This window comes from Haliotis asinina, chromosome 10 (genome assembly GCF_037392515.1).
Source record: "Haliotis asinina isolate JCU_RB_2024 chromosome 10, JCU_Hal_asi_v2, whole genome shotgun sequence".
Taxonomy (NCBI): domain Eukaryota; kingdom Metazoa; phylum Mollusca; class Gastropoda; order Lepetellida; family Haliotidae; genus Haliotis; species Haliotis asinina.
Window position 1 is genome coordinate 18970808 of NC_090289.1, and position 26291 is coordinate 18997098.

At 39.9% G+C, this 26291-nt stretch overlaps 1 protein-coding gene across 1 annotated transcript; it reads right to left on the reverse strand.

Moving 5' to 3' along the window:
• Positions 1-619: 619 nt before the first annotated feature.
• Positions 620-9861, reverse strand: LOC137297611 (sushi, von Willebrand factor type A, EGF and pentraxin domain-containing protein 1-like). The gene is made up of 6 exons (XM_067829477.1): positions 9807-9861; positions 9519-9650; positions 4391-4492; positions 2813-3007; positions 2520-2711; positions 620-846 (listed from the first exon to the last, which is right to left on the reverse strand). Exons 1-6 carry the CDS (start codon positions 9859-9861, stop codon positions 620-622), a joined length of 903 nt encoding a protein of 300 aa, XP_067685578.1.
• Positions 9862-26291: the final 16430 nt, after the last annotated feature.

Here is a 26291-nt window from a genome sequence, read left to right on the forward strand (position 1 = left end):
TAGTCTGTTTTATATTCATTTTTTGCATTTTGTTTTAATTTATTTGTTGTAGCATTCAGCAGAATCTATTTGACAGAAAACACACGCTAGATCGCATACGTGTGTAAAATAGGATCCACATCGGCAATCTATACAATGTATAAATGTTGCTGTCATGTTAGAAATTTACTATAAATATATGCAGACCGTGTGTTCTTTCATTAATTTTCAAAATCATACAAATATGACAATAAACTAATTAGGGTTATGAGACAAAATTTAGAGACGTAAATTGGCTTAGTTATTTTTCCGTCCTAATAGTTTTTTAGCATTTCTACCACTGACAGATGATTAACCTTCAAAGTGTTTCATTTGTTTTCATAATACCTTTGTAATGAAGTAAAAATTAATTGACCTTAGTTGATCTGTCTATAATTAAACTCTCAATTGCGCATACGGACTGTGCATTCAGAGGTCACGAACCAGTCACGAATTCTTGGATATCATCCGGGTACTCACGGGAGAAAAACAATAACAAAAGTTTACACCAGTCCACGGAAATTGCTCCGCATCTGTGCCCCTTTAAATACCTTTCAAATTCTTGAACTATACTTGTTGTTTCCAGATGACATTTGATGTTTTATTTCTGTATATATACTCTCTTCATATCTGTGACTATAGGAACAGACGGTCCCACGTTGAGGCTGCAGATAGTGTTAGTTTTGTTGTATGTGTATCCTTGACAAAAAGGAGAGATCGAACAGAACCTAGCACAGTCCAGGCCACTCCGGGCAGACACCAGGCTTAATGTTGGAGTAGCGCCTCTGTCTATCTCAGAACCGGAGGTGTGATAGTGGTGGGTGACCTCTGTAACCGAACGCAGAATGAAGGCCAGTTTCAAAAAGTCAGTGTATGAGCAAACCCCTTAATTTAAGACATATTAGCGTTGCCAAATAAAAAAGAAAAGTCAATACATGTATATTGAAAATATAATCACAAGAAAGAAGGTCATTATATACCATCGGAAAAAAGTAAGTGTGCATGCCATAAATGTGTATAAAATAAGAGTTATTTGAAAAAAAAATGCAAACGAAATAACTCTACAAAAACATGTAGTAGAGCACTATGCATCAAATTCAATGGCTCCTATCACGCGTGGCACGTGCACCTTATGCACAATATACTTAGTCACTGTGCATGCTTTTTGACAACTGAAGTTCACACGCCTGATATTGATAACTGAAGAACGGTTGATTATTTTCCAGCCTTAAATGTTGGGGAAAACGCGTTAATGCCAACCTGAAGAACACGCACAACATATTGGCGTACATCGAAACACGATCTCATCTTTATGGAGACGTTTTCAACGTAATGGAAACACGAGCCGTCCGCGCGCAGTTATCTTGTCAGCCACCTTCGACTGACCAGTCGAAGGAACCGATTCTAGACTGACAGTTTGACCATCCGTGGTTTTACGTTCAAATAGTTTCGGGACTGTATGGAACCACTGGGTGAGGCCAACACTGGCCACGATAGCCTGCAATACGCTCGGTTAAGTTCCAACGTCACCGACAGGCACGCCTTGCCTGTGCAGACAATATCTACGGTAAAGGAGACAACATTTGGACGGTATTTTGTTCATTGAGATTTCATCATGACAGCTCAGATGCCAGGGCAAGGGTGTATAGACGTCGATGTGAACGGTATGCTGACGCGTGCGTTGGGAAAGCATCATGTCTCATGGTCGGACAAAACCTGTCATTGTCAATGGCAGTCAGGTCTGCTGTACAGGGATGGGGTAGTTGGGCGTCGTGTGCAGCAGTTTATTCAAGGACGGAGTCTTAACCTTCAGCAAGAAAACGCCCGTCCACATGTCGTATGTGTTGAGACAGATTTCCCAAGGCAACGGAATATTCCGGTACTTGTTTTTCCAGCTTTTTCTCCGGACCTGCGTCTAATTTTCGAAGTACTCTTAGCACCAATATAGTCGTAATTTAATGTTAATGTATGGCACGTACGACTATCTTAGCGCTGAAAATCTGAGCTCTGTTCCCTATCAAACAGGCTTGAAATGAAATAGAGCGACGTTTAGGTCAAGTCCAGAACCAGCCACTGACATCCGTCTGAATTTGGACAAGCTTTGGATGACACATGGAACAACATCCCGCAAGGTCTTGCTGGATATACTCCGGAATGCTGTGTTCCTCGTAATTATGAAGTTGATAACATTAAAAGCTATTTACATTCATTAAGCTTTCGTCAATCGGCCAGTGGTGTCTATGCGTCGTCGTTGTCAAGCCTCCATCAACGCCATCAACACACGATACTGAATTTGTGAACTCACTTTCGACACTACATCTCGTCAAGGGCGTGTCACAATGTCTAGTGTCAAATCATACAGGTTTCCACATTATCCTGTCAAGAGTGAAACACTGATAAAGGAAAACATCACAAACCATCTTACTTATTGCAATTAACATGACATAACATCAATAATGCACAGTTACTCTACTCCAGTAGTATATGTAAAACCGCCTCACCAACACAAAGAGGGTAGATGTCGCTGCTGTCCTGAACCCACACGCCAGAAGCATTGCACGTATGTCTTGCGCCACCGCCTCCCGTCCTCACAGACGCAGGTGCACAGTCGTACGTGATGGTATCTTGATAGACTCCAGTAGCAGATGAGGCAACATAATTTCTTATTGCAGGAGCAGAGCCACAACTGACCGCTAAAGAAATTAATATATAGATATGTATGTATTTATTTAGATAATAGGGTGTAATGTTTTTTTCTATTAAATTCTCTACGCTAGGATTGTAAGAAACCTACCCTGGCACACAGGTGGTGTCCCCGTCTTATTACTGACCACCCAGCTACCATCCAGGATGCAGATTCTTAACCCGTCACTTCCCTGCTCCCTCGTGTACCCCGCATCACAGGAAAACGTCACCTTGTCTCCGTACAAAGGACTGTTGTTGGACGGGGACGCATGGGCTATCACAGGCAGCGCATGACAAACCACACCTAAAAGGCAAAGTGTTCTTGTCAAGCATGATGCATACTGCATTTACTAACGTCCAGGAGAAACAGCACTGCAGTGAAGTGTTAAAGGTAGTTGCCAACTTTTCAACGCTGATTACTCTTGCAGAACGTGTGGAAGACAGGGTGTTTACAGTCTCAGAAATAACCATTCGACAGGACGACACATTACGAGGTGACAGTGTCCTGGTGTGGGGTGGAATACCCTGCACACACAGACCTGGGCCATTATTCTCGAAACGTTCGTAGCCCTTAGAATTTTTAACTTTGGTCGTAGGCAATGCGTTGAGAATGGGCTTAAGAACTTCGTAGGGCTACGAACGTTTCGAGAATAGTTAGTCTGATTTAGTGGTGATTCAGGGGAATTTGTCACACGTCACTTGCTTCCGACTATGGGCCGACAGAGGGAGCTGTTCCAGCATGGCAACGATACTTCACATACAGCACGCATCACGGTCCGGTACCTTGCCAATTCTAACGTTTATCGATAACCGATCACCAGATCTTCACCCAAACAGACCACCTGTGGGATAAAATCAATGGAAGTTTATGTCAATGTCAAAAGGCTACGCTTCCTCAACTGTCCATCGCACTGCAGGAAGAGTTGGGAATGATTCCACTAAAGCGATTTCCTGGACTTGCCCAGCCAGTGTTGAGACGGGGCCGAGCAGTTTTTGCTGGCAATGGTGGCCATACAAATTACCTTGTGAACTCAAGTAAACAGAAATATTACAATAAACGTGGTAATAAAGACTACTTTTGGCGAACTCTTTCTCTATTGACGTCTGAATTTGCACCATTTCACTATTGAAATTACCCGCAATAATTTCTCTTAAACTATCGCAATAAATTCTTCTAAATGGTTTATGCCTTTTTTTTTAAGCGTCCATACAATCTGAAATACTGGGAAATATATTTCCTATTTCTTGTGGGAAGCTTTGATGTTCTGGATGTCACGTTTGCACAACAATCATAGAAGCATTCCTAGTCCCTGACTTTCAGACGAGGACAGGGCTGACAGGCTGGTCTGACGAAATGGGTCTTCATAAATGTAAAACAAATAATAAATATGGGACAACAATGCCAGTTAGATGTCAATATGATTTAAGCGGAATTCGACAAAAAATCAGATATTACTGAACCTACGAAAGCAGTTAGAATATTGGTTGACATAGAGATATATGATCATATGTAAACGTGCGTGTGGAGGATGTCCATTCGGGCAAATCTCTCCGTTCTGGTACACGGTTATTTGACAAGTGGATAGATAAACATAGTACTCGAGTAACGGAATTACTGTTCCATAGACAGGCTACATGTTTGCAGACAGAATGAATGTTTAAGTAACTGAGTATCCATGCCACTTACCAACTCTGCGCTGACAGGTGGTATAACAGCTGGTGCTGACGTGGGGGTCGCCGCACCTTGCTGCAAATGCCAGACAAGCACAGTCCTGATCCATGGACACACCTGCAACATAGACAGCATTACCTGGAGAGAAAAAATGTCCAACTAGTCAAGGAACTAGGGAGTGTCAGTGTTTTGCTTGGTGCCTACTCTCCAAAACCCGTGGGAGTATCTCAAATAAATTAAAGTTGTTAACAAAGTGAAAGAAATGTAAGTTATACACAAAGGTGAAAACACCCTGTGAAACTATACTTCTTAAACAGTTGATAAAACGTACAAAACACTGAAATTAACTAAACTTCATACCACACACACTCTCTCTCTCTCTCTCTCTCTCTCTCTCTCTCTCTCTCTCACACACACACACACACACACACACACACACACACACACGGCCCACGAACACCTAACCTATTTTACAGACTTCCATATTATCGCTATATCATGTATTGTTGATGCTTGTAATATGCCGGACAGTTTGTCGGACCCCTCCATCTTGTCTTGGGAGATGCGTAATCCTAAACATGTGAAGCTCGACTTGGGTAAAGTTGTTGATTATGATGTTAGTGGCGCTTTTATACACAAACAGTATATCCCCAGTAGGATAACGACTAATTTTGTTGCAGGATTCAAATAAAACGAACATGGTAAATCAGGTAATAGTGAAACGTGAAACTCAGCTGAATTCGCAACATGATATTAACGGGGGCCTACAATGACTTTGTCAAGTTTATGCACAAAGAATTACAAACACTGCAGGACAAAAATGTAAACGCTCTTATCAACTGAATGACCAGCGGTGGTTATTGGATAAACATAATGATCTATAAAGATTCATGCAGTTTGGGGAAAACAATCGGTAAATTAGGCACTGATTCAGATCGCAGTTATACCATCCCGTGGGACGAAACTGTACATGGTGTCGTGTCTACAGACAAACTGGATTTTCTTAAAACATGCTTGGAAAAGTGACTATTGTTTTCTGTCTCAGACTGATAACTCCCCTTGCTTTGATGATGTTCACTTACAGCCACTTATGAAATGGACAATGGTCACGTGACGAGTGATAGGACCTTTGACTCCAGCGACCTACATGCCATGCCATCCATTGGGTTATCGCGGTATTTCACTGCTTCCAGTCCCATGTAAAATATACTAGCCACACAAAGAAACTTAACATTGTCAAAATATTACCACAGTTGAGAAGTATGATAACAACATATGTTAACATATGAACTTTAATGGAGGGATCATGAGACCATAACAAGTCGGGGGAATTTCAATTGAAAAGTCAATCACAATGACGTGACGAGTCCACAAGCGGGACAGGGGTCAAACGACCATGTCACAAGCTCAATAACGGGTGTGTTACTAATCTCTGTGTTTAAATACTTATGTGTCTACACAGGTTTGGTAAATTTACATTTTAAAGTTTTATGTGCACAGTTTATTTATGTGCCTAGGATATATTCAGATATCCTTAATACTAGACTCACAAAGTGGCCAGAATTACATGTTGGTTGAGGAACAGAATTGCTTCCGATCCAAGGGTAGTTCTCAAGAACATATTCATGGCCTATATTCTGTAATTAACAACAGCAAGGTAACTAGGAAATCTACTTTTGTGTGCTTCATCGATGCAATGAAAGCCTTCGATAAGGTAGGTTGAAATTGTCTATTGTTAAAACTGTTGAAACTTGGAATCAAAGTGAGACGTCTTTATGCTGTTTAATATATGTACAATAACTCCAACGCTCGTGTGTGCATAGACAACCGCTTCGCCGATATATTTAATGTAAATTCGTGTGTTAGACAGGGTTGTGTAATGTCACCGTCTCGAACTTCTCTCAAGTTACATTAATGGCCTGGCTGAAGAAATCAACAGGCTCAGTTGCGGTGTTAACATTGATGGAGTTATGTTGAGCACAGTGCTATACGCTGACGATATTGCTCGAATAGACGTAAACGCACTTTGTATTCCTGTGCCTAAATATACCATACTTTACTGTTGCTTATGCAAGCTGTGATATATTATTCACTATTACCTGTTTTAGGTATTATGTAGCGTCTTGTGTCTCAAAGGCCAGATGTAATATTTTACTGAGTGTGTGTCATAACATGTGACACACCATTTTTTCCTACTGTTGATTATAAAGCTGTGATATACTTCCTGCTTTAAGTTTAATGTAGTGTCTTGCGCCTCATTGGCTATATAGCCGGATGTTATATTTTACGGAGTGTTTTAAATTTCTGTATATGTTTTATCTCTAACATGTGACACACAAATAAAATATTGTTTTCTTTTCTCCTTGAACAACACACACTGATTGTCCAGCTGCTTATGAACACACAACTGTTCAAAAGCGTTTATGCAAAGGTTTACTGAAAATCCACGCCTGAGCGTTGTGGGTTTGCTGCAAGCAGGAATGGAGAATAACGAAGAACATCGAAACAAAATAACAACAGGTTCGGTACAGACGCGCTAGGATATGATGTAGCTTTACAACTCATGGGCGATGTTCACAAATCAGTAGCTTATTGGCAATATGGATGGTTTTGTTGTCGAGATAATGTTTTATCCATTTGAACGTTTCGTTGCTGAAGGGTATGCGCGTATTCTAAGATACTTTTTGAGGTAACACAACCTTAAGCTGTACGGCCAGTTACACATTGTATGGCCAGTTACACATGCTGTTTCGATAACAGTGGGAACAATATCAAACAAGCAGTTTTGTTTCTAATGGTGCCTACGTTGCGCCTAAGCTACCTCGGATGTATCAAAGCAAAAGGGTAACACTCAATACTGAAATATTTCAGTTGTTACAGCACCTTTGTTTTGTGGGCGCGTCGCTCTGTCTTTTGTTAGGTATGGGATTTGTCAATGATTTGTTTCGTAATGCACTCTATCTAGACACATCAAAGTGCATTCGCATACATGTGAAATTTTCATCTGTAGTTTTATTAGTTTCCCCGCCTTAAACCCCATTAGCGTCTGACTTTAATCAGTTGTATTGTTAAAGATGGTACAGCATGCAGGCGTTGCAAGAAGGTGTTTTGCCTTTTCAACAAGATGACTTTGGTGGTCTGGGGAAAATGAACCGTGATTCGACTGGCAGCTTCGGGTGATTTCTTCAAGCTGAGTTTACTATTAACTGATCTTAGGCTTGAACAATTTTGGAGGTCTATCAATTTTAAGCTGTCCCAGGTTTATTACTGCGCATTCTAAATCTGATCAGAAAGGGTTATGTGTCACTTGGCACAGTGATAATACATCGTTCTACTAATGAAACACGTTGAATACCATTTACTTAAAGTGCCTAAATCAGGACCCTCATGCATAGATTTAAGCAAACTATTTTCTTAAAATGTTCTATTTCGGGTAGCCACCTTTACGAAGATATTCGGGAGGAAAGGAATTCCTGTGGATCACTGATTTTCATATGAACTCAGTGTATGACCACAGGTACGTGTAATGTGAGGGTGGATATTGTCCTGTTGTAAAATGATACGACGTCCACTTGTCTGAAGAAATAGGACAACAGATAGAACGTGAAATTGCCACTGGTGATAACAAGAGAACTTCTGTGATGTGCCGCGATGTCTTAGGACAATCATGCTCAGACACCAGATGCAAAGCTGAACAATACAAGCGTCAGCTTTTTTCCATCTAACGTCGATGGACACGTTGACGTCGGCAAATGCTGTTGGTAAGTAGAAGCCTGGACGTATCCTTATTGGAAGACTAACCTTCAACCTTGTAACCTGAACCTCAGATGTTGTCTTTGTTATAGTGTCTAATTCAGGACAGCCATCGTCCAAACATTTGGACGAAAACTTTGAAATAGTATTTATTACTATCCCATCTGCATTTTTAATCTTTATCACTACTGCAGTGTACGTTGCCCCCTGTTCCTCTTTGGCTCTTCTATTAATTACTGTATATGACATTTTTGGCCTCTATTGGTCACCCCACTTGGTGATATCTGTCGCCATTTCAACTGTACGAGGAAGTGATATTGTTTCACTTTCTGTCCATGTTTGAGTCTTTGCCTGTCCATTGTTGTCAAACACTATATCTATATCTATATCTATATATATGCTCACATCTATTTTGTCAAAGTGTTGCAGGATAATGTCCTTCGTTGGAAACGCCCAGGGGTTTGAACTGGAACTCCGGTCACCCCATTCGTGTATATTTGAATGTCATGGAACCGACTAAAGAAGTTTGAACTAAAGCTATCCTTCGTCTTTGTTAACGCGTTCTTCTTCTTTGTTATGAGTTAAATTCCCAGTAGACGCACAATATGAACGCGTTGACATTTGGGCCAGACCAGATGTGCAATTTTATAACGGGTTGTGAATTAAGACGTATAACTTGACGTCGCGGTCGGATGTTGTGCCATTATTAACTTAACTTAAGATAATCGATTGCCGACATCCCTTGCAGGCTGCAAAAGAGGCAGTTTCAAACCGATTTCGTATCTTTATTTCTTGTGAGAGACTCGCATTCCAAGTTGAAGCACACGTGGATGTTCTTGAAAGGCAATGGCGTAGCTGAACGTTTAGAAGGTTTTTTTATTGCTAAAACGCTTTACAACGATTTCAACGTGATTGAACAGATTCTGCGAGTCACGTGTCCCGCTAATTTCTTTCTCATGGAAATGTAAGTGAAATTTCACGGTCACCATGGGAAATCGTGGCAAAATATTTGTTATATTTGTATTCTTTTGATTATGGCGATTATTCTTTTTTACCGGAAGTGTATATTGACATTTTACTGAAACAATTGTTTAGGCATTGTAAACATCGACGTGATACTACTTCAAACATCAGTAGCAAAGATCAGTTGATGTACTGTTGCAGAATAGAGCCCAATGCATATCACATCAGAAATATTCCCTCCACATTTTTATTTGTGTGAACATCAATATCAATGTCGTGATTTTCATAAAATCAAGATAAGCATCGGAGCAGATTGTGGATTTCACCAATTTTATGATATCTTACGACAAGATTCACCCTTTTATTGTGATGCTGCTTAAACAGTTTCCGCGTTTGACTGACAAGATTATGACTGCACACGACCTACCTGGACACACTGGCCTGGAGTTGCAGGACTTCTGGCACTGACAGTTTATAATTACACTGAGCCAACACTCGCCTACTGCCGCCTCGGCGTCACAGTACTGGTTCGGCTTGGAGTTGATACACTGACTACATCCTTAGGAAAAGAAAAGTTATCTATGTTTCACCAACGAGCCGACATTCACTTTGTATTGAACACGTCAACGCACATACACACAATCAATATTGGAACTAAAACATTCAGAAGTGAATCTTTGTGGCAAGTATATTACTGTAAGTACCATACACATACCTCTTTCCATCAGGTTCCACAGTCCTAACACCGCTAACAGTCTCATCAACACCATCGTGTGTAACAGCTTCAAGTGAAGGGAACGTTTTGGTACAATGACTTCCTCACATACTCTCGAACATAAACATTGGCAGAATTAGATTAGGCCTCAAGCAACATGTTTAAAAAGCCGATATAAGTGCTGCATTACTGCGACAGGGACATCCTGGATATGTGAAGTAAAGATTGTAATTGCCCGGATATCAGATTGATTCTGGATATGTTTATGAGTATAATGGAATAGCTACACCGCCTTCTTCTTGTCCTACACAGCGTTATGGTTGCTTGGCTTTAGGTGAGTAGGGGTATCATATGTAGCCGTTAGTGACATTCACTTGGAACGGCACTGGAGCTATTTCCTGGCCAGGGTAATGATCACAATTAACATTGCAGGGATTAGCTACTGTTCTGCATCGATTGGGAACTGCTGACGGGACGTCATAATGCACAGAGCGTAAAATAGTCATAATTAGGATCAAAGGAATATATTGATCGCAAGAATGAAAATCCTTCCTCGGTAAGTTCTAACCAAATTGGATAATGAGACAAGCACATGGTTAGCCTTTTACGTCTCTGCGGTCATAAACATTTAAAGGCAACAACGAAACTCCCGTCTGCATGACTACAATGATCACCATTGTCCTTGAAATCGAAAAGTGACATGCATGTGAACAATTTCATTAAACACTCAACTTGGGGTTGTCACATGCAGCTATTATCAACTGTGATTTTGATTGATAGTTATTGTCCTATTTAATAATTATTACGTGAAAGCTGTCCTGTGATTTCTTGAAGTCATGAATGTGTAAATTTGTCAAATGCAATAACTCTAAAATATTAATGGTCATTGATATCGAGCTACCATCCACACTCTCATAAATGTTATTCTTCTCATCACACCCCACATATCATATGAACTTCTCCGGTAGCGAGGCACCAATAATGTTAATAGCTGCACATTAACTGCTGTACATGCCAATCAGGTTAAACGTCTGACTACTGCTTGACTGACAACTTAACCACTAGCAGGATGTGTGACGTCCGCTAACGGAAGTATTGCAAGCAGAATTGGCAGCAAGTAGAATAGAATTAAAAACATTTGTTGTTTGGAAACATACCTGACTGGAGGTTCATGTGGGTCTGAAGAAGAAGGGTTCACACATTTTTTTACCCAGATAAATCGTTGGAGTGAGTGAGTGAGTGTGTTTAGTTTTACGTCGCACTTAGCAATATTCCAGGTGGTAATAATAATAATATTCGGTCTGGAAATAATCGAGCCTGGACCAGACAATCCAGTGATCAACAACGTGAGCATCGATCTGCTTAATTGGAACCGATGATATGTGTCAACCAAGTCAGCTAGTCTGACCACCCGATCCCGTTAGTCGCCTCTCACGACAAGAATAGTCACCTTTTATGGTACGCATGGGTTGCTGAAGGCCTATTCTACCCCGGGACCTTCACGGGTTATATCGTTGGAAATATAAATGATTACCTCTGTTAGTATTTTACTAGAAAGGTGCCCTTACGAAGTACTTGTTTGCAACATGCAATTGGCGTTTAAGGACGACATGTAACATACAGCCCGCTAGGTGGCTCCACTGACGTCATAAACATATATCCCCGCCCCAAGGGGCCATTAAGGAATGGTATGTATGATACAGCCAACCAGGTGGCGTTCAGTAACCTTATGGAACATGCACCCGTCAAAGTAGCATACAGAGACGTTATGGAACATATATCACACAAGGTGGTATAGAGGGACGTTATGGAACATATATCACACAAGGTGGTATAGAGGGACGTTATGGAACATATATCACACAAGGTGGTATAGAGGGACGTTATGGAACATATATCACACAAGGTGGTATAGAGGGACGTTATGGAACATATATCACACAAGGTGGTATAGAGGGACGTTATGGAACATATATCACACAAGGTGGTATAGAGGGACGTTATGGAACATATATCACACAAGGTGGTATAGAGGGACGTTATGGAACATATATCACACAAGGTGGTATAGAGGGACGTTATGGAACATATATCACACAAGGTGGTATAGAGGGACGTTATGGAACATACCTCCCGTCAGGTAGCGATCGGGGATATCATGACACATACCTCCCGTCAGGTAGCGATCGGGGATATCATGACACATACCTCCCGTCAGGTAGCGATCAGGGATATCATGACACATACCTCCCGTCAGGTAGCGATCGGGGATATCATGACACATACCTCCCGTCAGGTAGCGATCGGGGATATCATGACACATACCTCCCGTCAGGTAGCGATCGGGGATATCATGACACATACATCCCGTCAGGTGGCGGTCAAGGACGTTATGGAACATACATCCCACCATGCAGGTGGCGTTCAGGGACGTCATGGAGCATACATCCCACCAAGCAGGTGGCGTTCAGGGACATTATGGAACATACATCCTTCAGGTAGCGTTCAGGGACGTCATGGAGCATACATCCCACCAAGCAGGTGGCGTTCAGGGACATTATGGAACATACATCACATCATGCTGGTGGCGTTTAGGGATATTAAGGAACATGATGTCTTTCAGGTGGCGTTCAGAGACTTCATGGAACATACATCCCATCACGCAGGTGGCTTTCGGAGACATTGTTAAACATACATCCTTCAGGTGGCTGTTATTGACGTCATGAAACATATATCCCACCATGCAGGTGACTTGCAGGCAAATTGTGGAACATACATCCTTCAGGTGACGTTCAGGGACAATATGGAACATACATCCCATCCTTCAGGTGACGTTCAGGGACAATATGGAACATACATCCCATGTACAGTAAACAAAGAAAAAAATCTGACTTTACACTGCGTAGCATTTCTGACACTTTTCGACACGCAGAGGTCTATTCATAGCTTGCAATGGCTCAGTACCTTTAGAATATGCATAGAAAGAGCGGCTTACCAAGAAATAGGAAATCAAAAATAGATACCATGCCATGATTTCATAATATTCATAAGAAATTCTCAACGTTTCTGTGCACAGTGGCAATTATCAGAATTTCTGGCTTCTTCTCTCTATATATTCTAACGAGTCCAACCCTGCATTTAACTGTGTTTTTACTCCTCTTCGTGGGAATCTGTACAATAAAAAGTCTTCTCAGCCTCTGACAATAAGAACGAAACCTTTAATCTCTGCTGCTGGCATTGAACTAGAAAATATAGTTCATTCCCGCCTGCCTTCTTCTCCTCTCTGTTCGACCAGAGGTTGACCTAAAAACTAAATACAGAACATACAAATCCTTATTTACAGATGGATCCGGGGGTGGTGGCGCAGTTGCCTGTGACACTATCACTGGATCCGTTGGATCTTCTCGATTGCCAAATAACAGCTCTATTTTCACAGCAGAAGAAAACGCCATATTAACAGCTCTTAAATATATTCCAAAACAATACATCATCTATTCTGACTCACTTTCTAGTCTTCAGGCTGTAAAAACTCATCTTGTAAACATCCACTTTTGACAGAAATTATTGAATTATATAATGATCTTGCTACTGGCTAGTTCGACATCGTCTTTTGTTGGTTACCCAGGCACGTTGGCATTTCTGGGAATGCAATGGCCGAGTTTGCTGCTGAGGCTGCACTCAACAAATCTATGATACAACTTTATATTCCATAATCATATTATAGGGCTAAAATTAGATCTTATATCCGTGATCTCATGCAGAAGTGGGACACTCAAGTAGGTATTAATAAATTACATGCACTGAAGCCCTATATTGGTTATACCTACTTGGGTTGTCAGTCCAGATTTGAAGAGGTCATAACATGACGATGTCGCATTGGCCACACCAGATATACACATGAATACCTATTGAAAGGTGAAGATGCTCCCTTCAACATCCCCTGTGATGAAAGAATCACAGTCAACCATGAAGGATCATTTGTCAAATATTATTAGTTCCCATTTAATTATTGTATTTTAAACAGGATTAGATTTATTGCTTAATTTAAAAATAGCTCAATATTTTACGATTGGAAGTTTAAATTAGTAGCTAAGATTGCTAGTTGGTGTATCCTCGATGTGGATTAAAGTACTGTAAAAGTATTGTCTTCCTGATAGGGTACGTAAGTCCCGAAAACATTCAAAGTACATTAAAACTTTCCACTGTTTTTAATCGCAGAATATGTGTGCCTTTAATTTATGGATATGTGTGTGCCCCATCATCTATGACTGAAAGGATTATGTAAATCCAGCCTGGATCCATGCAGGTAGCTATGGTACCGAAGTCCCCATGGTCCCTAGTCTGGTGATCTGCCTTCAGTTGTTGGTGATGTTCAGCATGTTTTTATTTTGTATTGTCCATAACAGTTTGTAAAATTGTACACTTACATGCTAGATGTTATTCTCATTCTGTGTTAGTTATTTTACTGCTCTAGTTATTTCATTGCTCTTCGGTTGGAGTGTTTTGCATTCTGTCCATTGTGGATTTATGACCTTCACGTCACGAATTGGCTCAAATATTGCCAATGTGACTATAAATTGTAACTTACTCACACTTCTCTTACTTACTAAGAAAACGATAAATGAAAAACATATAGCGCCTGCTGGTGACGTAATAAAGAGACTCACGTCGGGCGTAACTTCAGCTACGGCAAGGATATGCTCTGAAACCGGCTTATCGTTACGCACAGGCCGGAATTTTACTTACACCCAGACTAGAATTTACGCCCGACATATACCTATGGCCAGAGGGTTTAGAAGTATATATTCCCTCAGGTGACATACATAGAGGATACTAATCGACCTTCAGTGTCATAGCAGTTTTGATACTAAATCTTTCACGAGTTTAATGACAATGGTATTTCACAGAAGCGAGTTTACTTATTCTATTTATTACTCTGCACATAAATTGATAAAAAGTGCGACTCTCGGCTCTCAGTGTAATGACTGAGGCGAGGTCTAATACAGAGGCTTTAGCATTGTGACACAATATCGTCCACGGGCGAGTAATAAAAGGTTGTTATGGCGCATTCCTTCAGGGGACGTTAAGTAGCATAGAATGTAACAATAGTCAAGCAATTATAACAAGGGAATGGCAGGTTAATACTGACCCTCTGTCTTCCATTATTATTTGGAATTACCCATAACCCTGATGACGTCTAACATTGACTTTAATGAATGCTTAGCATACTGAATGACACGTTTTGGGGAACACTTGCATATTATGTTGCCACCATTCTATCATATGAGCCCTTTCGTTTCGTGCTTTCGGAATGTACTATTCCTACCAACATCACTACAAGACATCGTGTCTTGTTTATCGTACGGTTACATCCTACATTACATACGTAGTCATTGTAAGACCCCAAACTCAAATCTGACTACGTTTAGTCTATGAATATGTATAATTTTGCAGAAATCACAACTACCTGCTGTACATGTTGACATCAGTGATTTCATGTACCAACTCGCACGGCTTCGGTCGAACAGACACTGCATGATGAAATCAATAGTATTGTCAACAAATACAGAAGCAGTCATCTGAAAATATACATCATAAGAGCAATCTTTATATCCATCTCTTGTTTTTATTACATTCACCAATCAGTTCACAACATAAAAACATACGGTCACGCCTCTGTAGGCTCGTGCATTAGTCAGTACAGATCGGAAGTTCTCATCATGGTAGAACACGTACACACTAAAATCCCAAGTTCACCAACAAATCAGGCAATTACCAGTGTTTAATCGTGCCTGAATGCTAGCACTTTCATGGAGACACAATCAAACCGCGCTCAATCTAAAGTTGACGATTTGTTTGATTTTCATTTCTAAAATGCAAGCAGGTAGATTTCTGTTTGGCATATACCTGTGCATATTTGTCTTTGGTAATTACCAGCACTACTGTCAGTACTCGATGAGGTGACTAGCTAGCAAGGGAACACTGGGCCATGGAATCTCAGAAAGAGGTAAACAATTCATTGAGTAGCATGCGTCACTAGTGCACTAAGCAGGAAAATCCTCTTCATGATTTCAGAAAGAAACAACAAGAGATTATAAACATTTTCACAGTTACTGACTGCACAAGTATTTCGCTGTAACACCTTAAACCTTGTCGAAATTCCCTACTCTGATTAATTTTGTTGTTGTTTATCACTGTGGCGATAAAAGGACACCACCATTCTAGTTATGATATTATCTTTGCAACCGAACATGACGATAGCTTGCCACAAACGTAAGGAAAACCGTCATTCCTTGAACCTTAGGGTATTTGTAAGTAAACGTGGTTGAGATAAAGATATACCTAATTAACACGTCACAATTTAATTCTGGACCCACAACAGTCCAGAAACTCTCCGCACTGTGACCACTCCCTCACAGGGGATTTGGCAAAAGTAAACATGCAGCCGTTGTGAATATGTGCTAAGGATGAAAAAATGAAAAAAATGTTTTTCGAAAACTCAAAATTTAAACTCGCTCGCCCATGGGCGTGAGTGTTTAATTTCGTGCAGAATAAATGTTTTGGAGGTTGTAAATGAATGAAAAAATGTTAATAAGCATCATGACACAAATTTCAGCTCGTTGTGACTTGACTCCGCTAAGTGACAGCGATTTTAAGAAATCTCGCCCATGGGTGAAAAACATATTGGCCCATGGACGAGATTATTTACTTTCAAGGAAAATCCATGTTCTTTCAATGTTTTGCAGTTTAAAAATTAAGTGAAAGTATATTAATTAGTGTTGTGACACGTAATTTAGCTTATTTTGACTTAATTCTGCTAATTTGGAGCGGTTTTAAAAAAATCTCGCCAATGGCTGAGTATATTTACTTTTACTCAAATTACATCTTGTCACATGTTTTGGAGGTTGTAAGTGGATGAAAGTATGTTCATAAGTATCATAACACAAATTTCAACTCATTTTGACTTAATTCCGTTAATTTAGAGCGTTTTTTAAAAATTGCGCCCATGGGCGAAAAACGTTTTGGCAAATGGACGAGAATATTTCCATTTACTCCAAATATATATTTTCACATGTTTTGGAGGATGTAAATGAATAAAAGTACATTTTTGAGGATCATGACACAAATTTAAACTCAGTTTGACTTAATTCCGCTAACTGAGAGCGCTTTTAAAAACTCTCGCCCATGGGCTAAAAACATTTTGGCCCATGGGCGAGAATATAAGCAAAGGTTTAACTACAGGACTACCCCGTAGATATCACTTGCTTGAAAACGAGTTTAACTCATTATGGCCGAGAAACGCGAATGTTCGGCAAATGAATTAACTTCTCACAGCGAGAGCCGCGTATGGGCGGTAATAAAAAGCATCTCTTATTCAGCGAGAGCCGCAAATGTTTGTCAGCAGAAAGTACCTCTCATTCAGCGAGAGACTCACATGTGCATTTTACGTTTTAAATTCGTACTGTACCAATTATTTCAATTAATTTAGTAGTACTGATCAAAGATTAGGTTTTCTCACGAGAGAGGTTACCTTTTGCGTTAATCAGAAGTATTAAAGGACCACTAAACGCATTTTACGTTTTAAATTCGTACTGTACCCATTATTTCAATCAATTTAGTAGTACTGATCAAAGATTAGGTTTTCTCACGAGAGAGGTTACCTTTTGCGTTAATCAGAAGAAGTATTAAAGGACCACTAAACTCAATTTTTGGGTACTCTTTTTATCACTGCATATGAAAGACTTTTGGTTAGTCATAAACGAAACACCATTTTTAAAAACAAAAAAAACAAAAAACAAAAAAACAACAAAACTTGTGATTAATTAATACCAAGCGCTTAAAAGTTGCTAAAAAGCCGTCTGCTTCTCTCTCGCCCGCAAACGAAACCACAGACAGGTTACGGAACTCTGTCGCCAGAGCACTACTGTGACGTCATAGAAAGAACGGTTTCCAGTTAAATGTATAGAAAATGTGTAGGAAGCTCGTCATTTTGCTGATTTCTCGACGTCACCAAAGACATGCCGAATTGTTGTGTTGCCGTCAATTGTTCCTTGGGGTCGGGTGATGGTGTCACTATGCACAGATTTCCACCAGACCAGTTTGTGCATTAATTGGTTGTTAGTGTGTGCGAAGTGAGCTTTGTGGAAGCCTGTGGTGCATACTAAATCGGATGGTTCGCCCCCTACCACGCTTCCAGGATAGACAATGGAGTTTAAGTTTCATCGAGTTTATAAAATTACTACACATTGCTGACCAAAAGGATTTTGCATGGATATAACGCTTTCTTTCTCGGAAACGAGGTTGTGGTCGAAGTGACAATATTATCTTAAGTAATCTTATATTGACCCCTCATATTGACCGATTCCAAGAGTGAAATTGTTATGTTATAAGCAATGTCATGTAAAATCCTAATGTCCATCAAGAAAATACATAATTTACTACCAGTAGAGAGTAATTTTGATTTTGTAAGCCGGTGAAAACAAACTTAAATAGCATTCATCCTCAGACAGGGCGCCGCCATTTTTTAAAATCCTGAAGTCATGGGCTAAAGTCCGTTAGAATTATTGAGATTATGTTCTCATCAAGTTAGAAAATCAAAACTACATTTTACTGTTAGTTAAATGTGCATTTGAATCATGGCCAAAAGGATTTTGCATGACACAACTTTTAACATAGGGACTTCTTCCAAGGAAGCAAGGTGGGGGTCGAAGTGACATTTATATTGCAAGCAATGTTATATTGACCTCCACCTCACTTCCAAGAGTGAAATTGTTATGTTATAAGCAATGCTAACAATAAGCATTGTTATAAGCAATGTCATGCAAAATCCATCAATAAAATACATATATTACTACCAGTTGAAAGTAATTGTCCTTTTGTAAGTCGGTGAAAACAAACTTAAATAGCATTCATCCCAAGACAGGGCGCCGCCATTTTTGAAAATCATGAAGTCCAATTGAATTAATGAGATTATGGTTTGTTCTCATCAAGTTAGAAAATGAAAACTACATAAATATGTATTTGAATCATGACCAAAAGGAGTTTGCATGACACAACCTGTAACGTAACATAGGCGAGGTCGGGGTCGAAGTGACAATACTGCGCGATAAATTTCTTCACTTGCTTAAATTTACTTGGTTTGTAACGTTCACTCACCAGTATGTAGACACTTGTTAATATACGTCTTTATACTTGGTCTCATAATCATAATTACTTTATAATCATATTTGTATGCATTTTGAAACTTAATAAAAAGAAGCGATCTGCGAATGTATAACAGGAATGTAATATGTAGACATTTCATAGTTTTCCTATATGAATCATAATTCGCACCCACGCCCTAGTGTATGTAGTCTGCATCATTACAGCTTCACGACGAAAATGATTCTGTTGAAAGCTACGACAACTTATTAAAAACAAAAATGCAAATATTAAAATTTAAGTTATAGGAGCAATGTCAGGCCATTACCTTGTTCGAGGAATGTATCCATCAATATCCACAAAAACAAGTGATATATAATTTATCTGCAGATTTCCCAAGTGATGTGTCTTTTAACAGTGTAATATACGAAAACGTGATGTATCGTTTCAGGTTTTTCACATTGCTGTATAGTCTCATTGGTTACCCAAGATAGCACACCTGGCAACTAATTGCATAATGTGCCTCATTTTTTTGAGCATCTAGTGAATGATAGCAAATAACGTGTAGGTTTATGCCACCTAACACGGATTACAACCTAGCGACACCAAGTGATATTGACAGAATCGTCTATGAATACAAGGGTTGTAACTCGAAAACTAGGCAAAGCAGGAGACAAAACTAAATGATAGTAGATTATGAGAACATAGAGCTTTCATTCTTCTCAACAGCTTTCGCGATTTCAAACCTGTAAACGAAATAGTTTAACCCCTTAAATGTAGATGAATACTGCACAGACCCTCATTTCTACACCCACTATTACGTCACGGAGACGCGCCGCTCTGATTGGTTAAAATTTCGTTTGCGGTTGAGAATTGTGCACTGTTGACAAAAAGGTAGTTTTAAGGTAATCAAAGATCGAAATGAGCAGTTTTAATGACGGGTTTTCAGTTATAACGATGTCAGCAAGTGCTTTTGTATTGTACCCTATTAGAGTATATGTGACCTTTAAAGTGTTAGCAATGTGATAGGCTTGTACAGGTACATGAACACATGTCTGCGAGAAAGGGGAGTATGACATGTTGTTGCAGGAGGTAAGTGTTTTGTTACTCGCCATTGGAAGTGAATACTAAAATACTGTTTTTGCACACTGTTTGAATTAACGGTGACAAGGTTACAAAACCTTCTTCTAAATGCAAATACTCCCTAATAAATATAAAACAAGATGCGAAATGACAAGGACATACAAAGCATTCACTATTGATTTTTCATAATTCTAAAGTTGATAATGTTACATAACTGAATATGAAGTGATAACTCTTGCATCGACTCATAATGTCACACAAATTACACATAAACCATACAAATTTTGTTCAAGCTGTTGAACGTTTGTGTTGTTGAATGTTGATTTGAAACGTGATCTTTCAATGCAATTTACATAAGCATTGTGTTTGCATTTAATTCTGTAATTATGTGATCCACTGTAATTACCTCGTGTATCAAGTCTTAACTGATCCATCGTCAATAAAAGCAGGATAATAATCTGTTACGGAAGTGATACTCATGCGTATCATCATTCAATCAGACAACAGTAATGAGATATTTGGACAGCATCTGGCAGAATGCATGTCTAGTTACGCCCTTGTTGAAAGTTTTGTCCCCTGACGAGTGTAAAACAAACTAATGCGCTGTTATATCATTGGACAACCTGTTTTATGGAATCACGACCATTATCAATCTTCCGAACCTCGTTTGCATTCAAAAGAAATATAGGCTTGCCTATCCTCATAAATATTGGGGGGATTCAACTGCAAGTGTATACATTACATTTACATTATAATAAATCAGTACTGTGTCACTTCTTGAATTCTATAATACATGTATTTCAATGAGGATATTCATTCGTAACAATGTGCAAATTATATTTAAATGTTCAGCAAGTCATTATGTTTGATGTACTTCTAGTGTGCCCTAAATGGTTGGATTGGGTTATCCGGGGTAATAATAATCGTATTGTAGCGCTTTGAGCCCTTTCAGGAGAAATAAACTCGCCAAAGTGCTTGTTGGTCCTGTGTGTACATTTCGTGCATCCTCACGATTATGGATGTTCACGACCTTTTCATGACAGGTAGAGCTGATAAAGCCGAAATCCAGCATATCAACTGGTCAACAATCTGGCGAATAATCAATCTGTATCCAAGCTGTCTGCTTCTGCTTCAGAAATTTAGCCCACGCCCCATCAGCTGACATTTCCCCGGTGACAGGTATCTCATGATACGATTGGTCATAGATAACAAATTAGCCACTATATTGTACAGGTGAGATAAGAAACGTTCTATTCGGGAACTTTGATGACGTCCCATCCCATGACCCTTTGTCACAGTCACAGACTAGCGTGTTAGTACTTTCTTTAAAATATTCAGGATACACTAGCAATGTATCAGCGAAAATGCTTCTTTCATGCTTTGTACAATTTAACCTCACACAATTTAGAGGGATGATTTGCTTAAGTATGTCTCATGTCTTACATACAAAGAATACATATGACAAGAAATATATCTTTACACACCACCAAAGGTCTACAAGAGAAAGTGCAATAAAATTACGTGAAACGTTATTCACACCTGCTTTCTTTCAACATATATCTTTACAACACAATTAAACAATTACAGATCAAATATACTCCAGGGGATGCAAATGCATAAATCACTAATTGACATCGTTATAAATGAAACCCCGTCATTAAATGAATGTACTGGTCGGTGTGCGTCGGCTTGCGGTATACTGAGGTTCTGAGTCCATCGTCTGTGGCGTGGAGGGATACATCAAGGAAGGGCAGGTGTTGGTTGGTCTCAGTCTCCATGGTTGGTCTCAGTCTCAGTGTTGGTTGGTCACAGTCTCCATGGTGAACTTGATAACGACGCACACCGACCAGTACATCCACTACAACTCCTGCCACCATCCTCAGATCAAGCAAGCTATCATCGCCACCCTTACCAGACGTGCCAAAGCCCTCTGCCATCCTGATGCCCTAAACAATGAACTGGACCACCTCAGAAAGACATTCACCACACTAAACGGTTACCCACCCCAGCTCGTCACAGCCACCATCAACAAGACCCTCAAGGACCGAGAACCCCGCCTCAAGCCTTCTCCATCACCCATCAGAGTAACCATACCCTACCTTGGCCCTATCAGTCATCAAATATCACGCCTCATCAAGACCAAAGCCAGCATCGATGTCACCTTCTCCAGTGGCAAGACCATCAAGACCTACCTAAAAGCCAACGGTAAAGGACCCAGCTGTGAACACCCTAACCCGAGAGAATGCATCTACCAGATCCCTTGCAACTGTGGCGACCGATACATTGGAGAAACGCTGAGACCAATCAACACCAGAATGAAGGAACACCAGACCTCTGTCAGCAAACTCGACCAGAAATCGGCCATCTCTGAACACATTCCCAAGAACCCTGGACATTCAATCCGATGGGAGGACACTAGGATACTATCTACCAACAACAACAACTGGCGCCAAAGGAAACTGCAAGAAGCCATCGAGATCCGGAGACAGAAACCAGCAATCAACCGTGACCAAGGATTGTACCTACCAAGTGCCTGGGACTTATTGATAAATTAATCTCATCTATCTGTGTACATTCTATCTATGTAATCTATGTAATCCATGTATAGCCAATCTACCCGTGTACATCCTTATCTACTTGTGTTTGTACATCATCTACCCCCCATGTAAACATGCCCATCAACCCTCATGCAGTCATGTACATCAACTTTATCCGCAATCATGTGTTATGTAAACATCATCCACCATTGGCTTCCACCCTTTTCCCCCATCATGTACATCGTCCTTACCCCCTACCTGTGTAATGTAAACATATCCCATCATCTGTAATGTATTACCATTGGCTTCTATCATTGTTATCATAACTGTCGGTTTCCAATCAGCGCTTGTTTATACTGGCTTCCAGCTTTCGTTAAGTCATTCCACTTGTTACTTTGTTATTGCTTTACCTGTACATATAAATATAGCTCTGTACCCCATTCTCAATCACCTGATGAAGGAGTAAGCATTAACTCCGAAACGTTGTGTTCTCATATAAAGAAGTTGATATCCATAAAAATCTTCATTCTTAAACTGTAAAATGTCTAGAAATTACATTCCTGTTATACATTCGCAGATCGCTTCTTTTTGTTAAGTTTCAAAATGGATGCAAGTATGATTATAAAGTAATTAGGATTGTGAGACCAAGTATAAAGACGTATATTAACAAGTGTCTACATACTGGTGAGTGAACGTTACAAACCAAGTAAATTTAAGCAAGTGAAGAAATTTATCGCGCAGTATTGTCACTTCGACCCCGACCTCGCCTATGTTACGTTACAGGTTGTGTCATGCAAACTCCTTTTGGTCATGATTCAAATAAATATTTAACTACTAGCAGAAAGTAGTTTTGATTTTCTAACTTCATGAAAACAAATCATAATCTCAGTCATCTCAAATCAGCAAAATGAGGAGCTTCCTACACATTTTCTATACAACTAACTGAAAATCGTTCCTCCTATGACGTCACTGCAGGGTTACGTAACCTGTCTGTGGTTTCGTTTGCGGGTGTGAGAGAAGCAGACGTTTTAGCAACTTGGTATTAATTAACCACAAGTTTCTTTTAAAAAAAGAATGATGTTCCGTTTATGACTAACCAGAAATCTTTCACATGCAGTGGTAAAAAGAGTTCCAAAAATTGAGTTTAGTTGTTCTTTAAACAATCAGGACTTGCTAATATGACGAGACAGTTTCCTGTAATCTACGAAACCTGCCAGGGTTATCAGGCGTGAATATTCCTAATTAGTCTCGTCACAGCAAGCCAGGCAATCAGCACGGGGTTCCAGGTGTTGAGCAGTGAAGTGGCTTTCGGGCTTAATGATTTAGCAGCTACGTCGAAATACTGCTTACATTATAAGAAGTTGTATATCCATAGAACTTTTTCTGTTTTTCAAATTATCATGACCTGAACAGATATTACTTTGTCAACGACTTCATGAGAGATTTTCAATCCACACACTGATTTTCACTTTTTCATCATTCTGACTTTTATCTTAGTTTGTTGAGTATTTCAGCATAACTCGCAAAGACAAGACCACTGAGCGGAACGATGACGTTTTCTGTTTCTCCGCGTTCAGTTACGTAATTTCCGCAAAGCGCCTACTATAATTTGCGCTGGTTTTGTGTATAGGAGTACAAAAGGTACCGCTTTCAAGTGTATTTTACTTGTCACGTACACAATTCATCCATGGATCACTCAAGGTCATTAGGTGACACCAGCTTTGAAATGAACAGGTGTTCGTGAGTGTATATGGATGAAAAAGACTGACTCCGCATGACGCGCAGCCAAATATCTCACATTCAAAAGGAATCTCGAATTGATTGTCTTATAAGGCGTCGAGCTGACCAATTGATTTTGGTGTTGTGTATAAATCTCCTTTGCCTTGTGAGTCTAAATATATTGTTGTTTATATTGGGGATGCATGCAGACTTTATATACAAATATATGTACGTGAATAATTTTGAATTTCGACCTTTTGCAACATTCTGTGTGCATTAAATTTATTGCCATTTTACTGTAAATATATTGAAATCAATATATATATATATATGTGTGTGTGTGTGTGTGTGTGTGTGTGTGTGTGTGTGTGTGTGTGTGTGTGTGTGTGTGTGTGTGTGATTGGAAAAACCCTGTTTACTAGAACAAGAATGGGGACTAGGTCATTTTGCAAGACCTGCACATATTAGTCTTTGAAAAAGACATTGACATTTATGTGCATGTGCTCTGGAAAACCTTCTCCGGCACGATATTCCTTTCAATTTAGTTATTCTGTGCATGCTGTATTTCAGTTTTCAAAATATGCTTTACATATTTTGATTCTCAAAGAATCTGGTCTCTTTAGCAAGCAAAATATTGCTTTGATTAATACTTCACCAGTACTATACAATATACGGGGGTATACGGGGTTATAGGAGTTCCTTTTTATCCACTGAGCCAAATTGTCGCTGACACGGCCCCACAGTCCTACACGCACTGGTGGGGTGTGGATTCGGGGGAGGGGGTAACGGAGGAGATGACCAAGCCAAGGAAGACACAAGTACTCTATACTCTATCATGGTCTGCCTTACTGCTTGAATATAGACCTCTTCTCACTGTGGTGTATGATGACTTCGGTGAACGGAAGCAAAGAGCTTATTCACTGTGAAAACCAGAAAATAGTTGAACCCGCCAACGATTTTATCATCAGCTTAACGTATCAATAACCTCACAATTGTTCAACGTTTCTACAAAGAGCTAGTCAGACACAACAAACCGTAACTGTACATGTCTTTTTATGTTTACTTATATGATAGTTGTATTTGATGTAATGATATGTGTGCACATGTTATCATATGATAGTTCATATGGAGGACGACACATGCTTCATTTATATTTTGTATTATATGTTGAATGGGTGAGGTACTGATATAAACTGTAAAGCGTGTTCACCAGTCCCTAACAGTGTTTACGAAACGCAAAAAAAAAACACAACAACATGGAGATGTGTGGAGAATATGGAGACATAAATTATGGGGAACAGCAATGTCATAACTGAAGAGAAATCCCTCTGCTCGTGAAGACCGTGTGAGATAAGGTAAACCAAGAAACCTACTCAGCCATCCCTCATAATCCTCTTACTCGGGTATCACGTAAGGAGGTAATCAGGCGCTATTTGTGGCGCTCGACGCTCCGGACATGAACAAAACAAAATACGTTAAACAGTACATGCTTTAAAGTGGTCACTATGAGCGAGGTAGACAGTCTGATCAGCACAGCTCATTATGGAAATCGTTTATCTCTTAAGCTGGTCCTTGAGACACTGAAGTCTTCTGTCAAGTTCTTCTTTATTCTTTATTGTGGCCACTTTGTTACAATATACAGTTTAAACTGCTCACAGACCCTTGATTCACGATGATGCCAACTTTCTCGATTACAGTTTCTGCGACGACTGTCATTCAGAAATTGATTCCACAGCTCCTTCGTTCACCGATGTCTGTGTATGTGTTCTCCCTCGTTAATTTGAGTAGAGCAGTGTCTTCTGCTATTCCCAGGCACAAGTTCTTCAAGGCAGCCGACACTCCGGGTGTTATTTGAACAGTGCTGAGCACTGTCACACTCCACTGCTTTTCGACAGTCCGATTGTGTGTTCCATTAAACATTCGACAGTCCGGGTGTGAACTAAACGAGGATACCACCATTCGGATCGGTGGATAAAATGGGAGGAAGAAACCCCGCATACTCCTC

Excerpts from the sequence above, each read along its gene's own strand:
- LOC137297611 (XM_067829477.1), bottom strand. The coding sequence starts at position 9,861 with ATGGTGTTGATGAGACTGTTAGCGGTGTTAGGACTGTGGAACCTGATG. Across the intron at positions 2,712-2,812 it reads GACACCACCTGTGTGCCAGG|CGGTCAGTTGTGGCTCTGCT; the intron begins GTAGGTTTCTTA and ends TAATTTCTTTAG. Across the intron at positions 847-2,519 it reads CATCTACCCTCTTTGTGTTG|AGGTCACCCACCACTATCAC; the intron begins GTGAGGCGGTTT and ends GTTCGGTTACAG.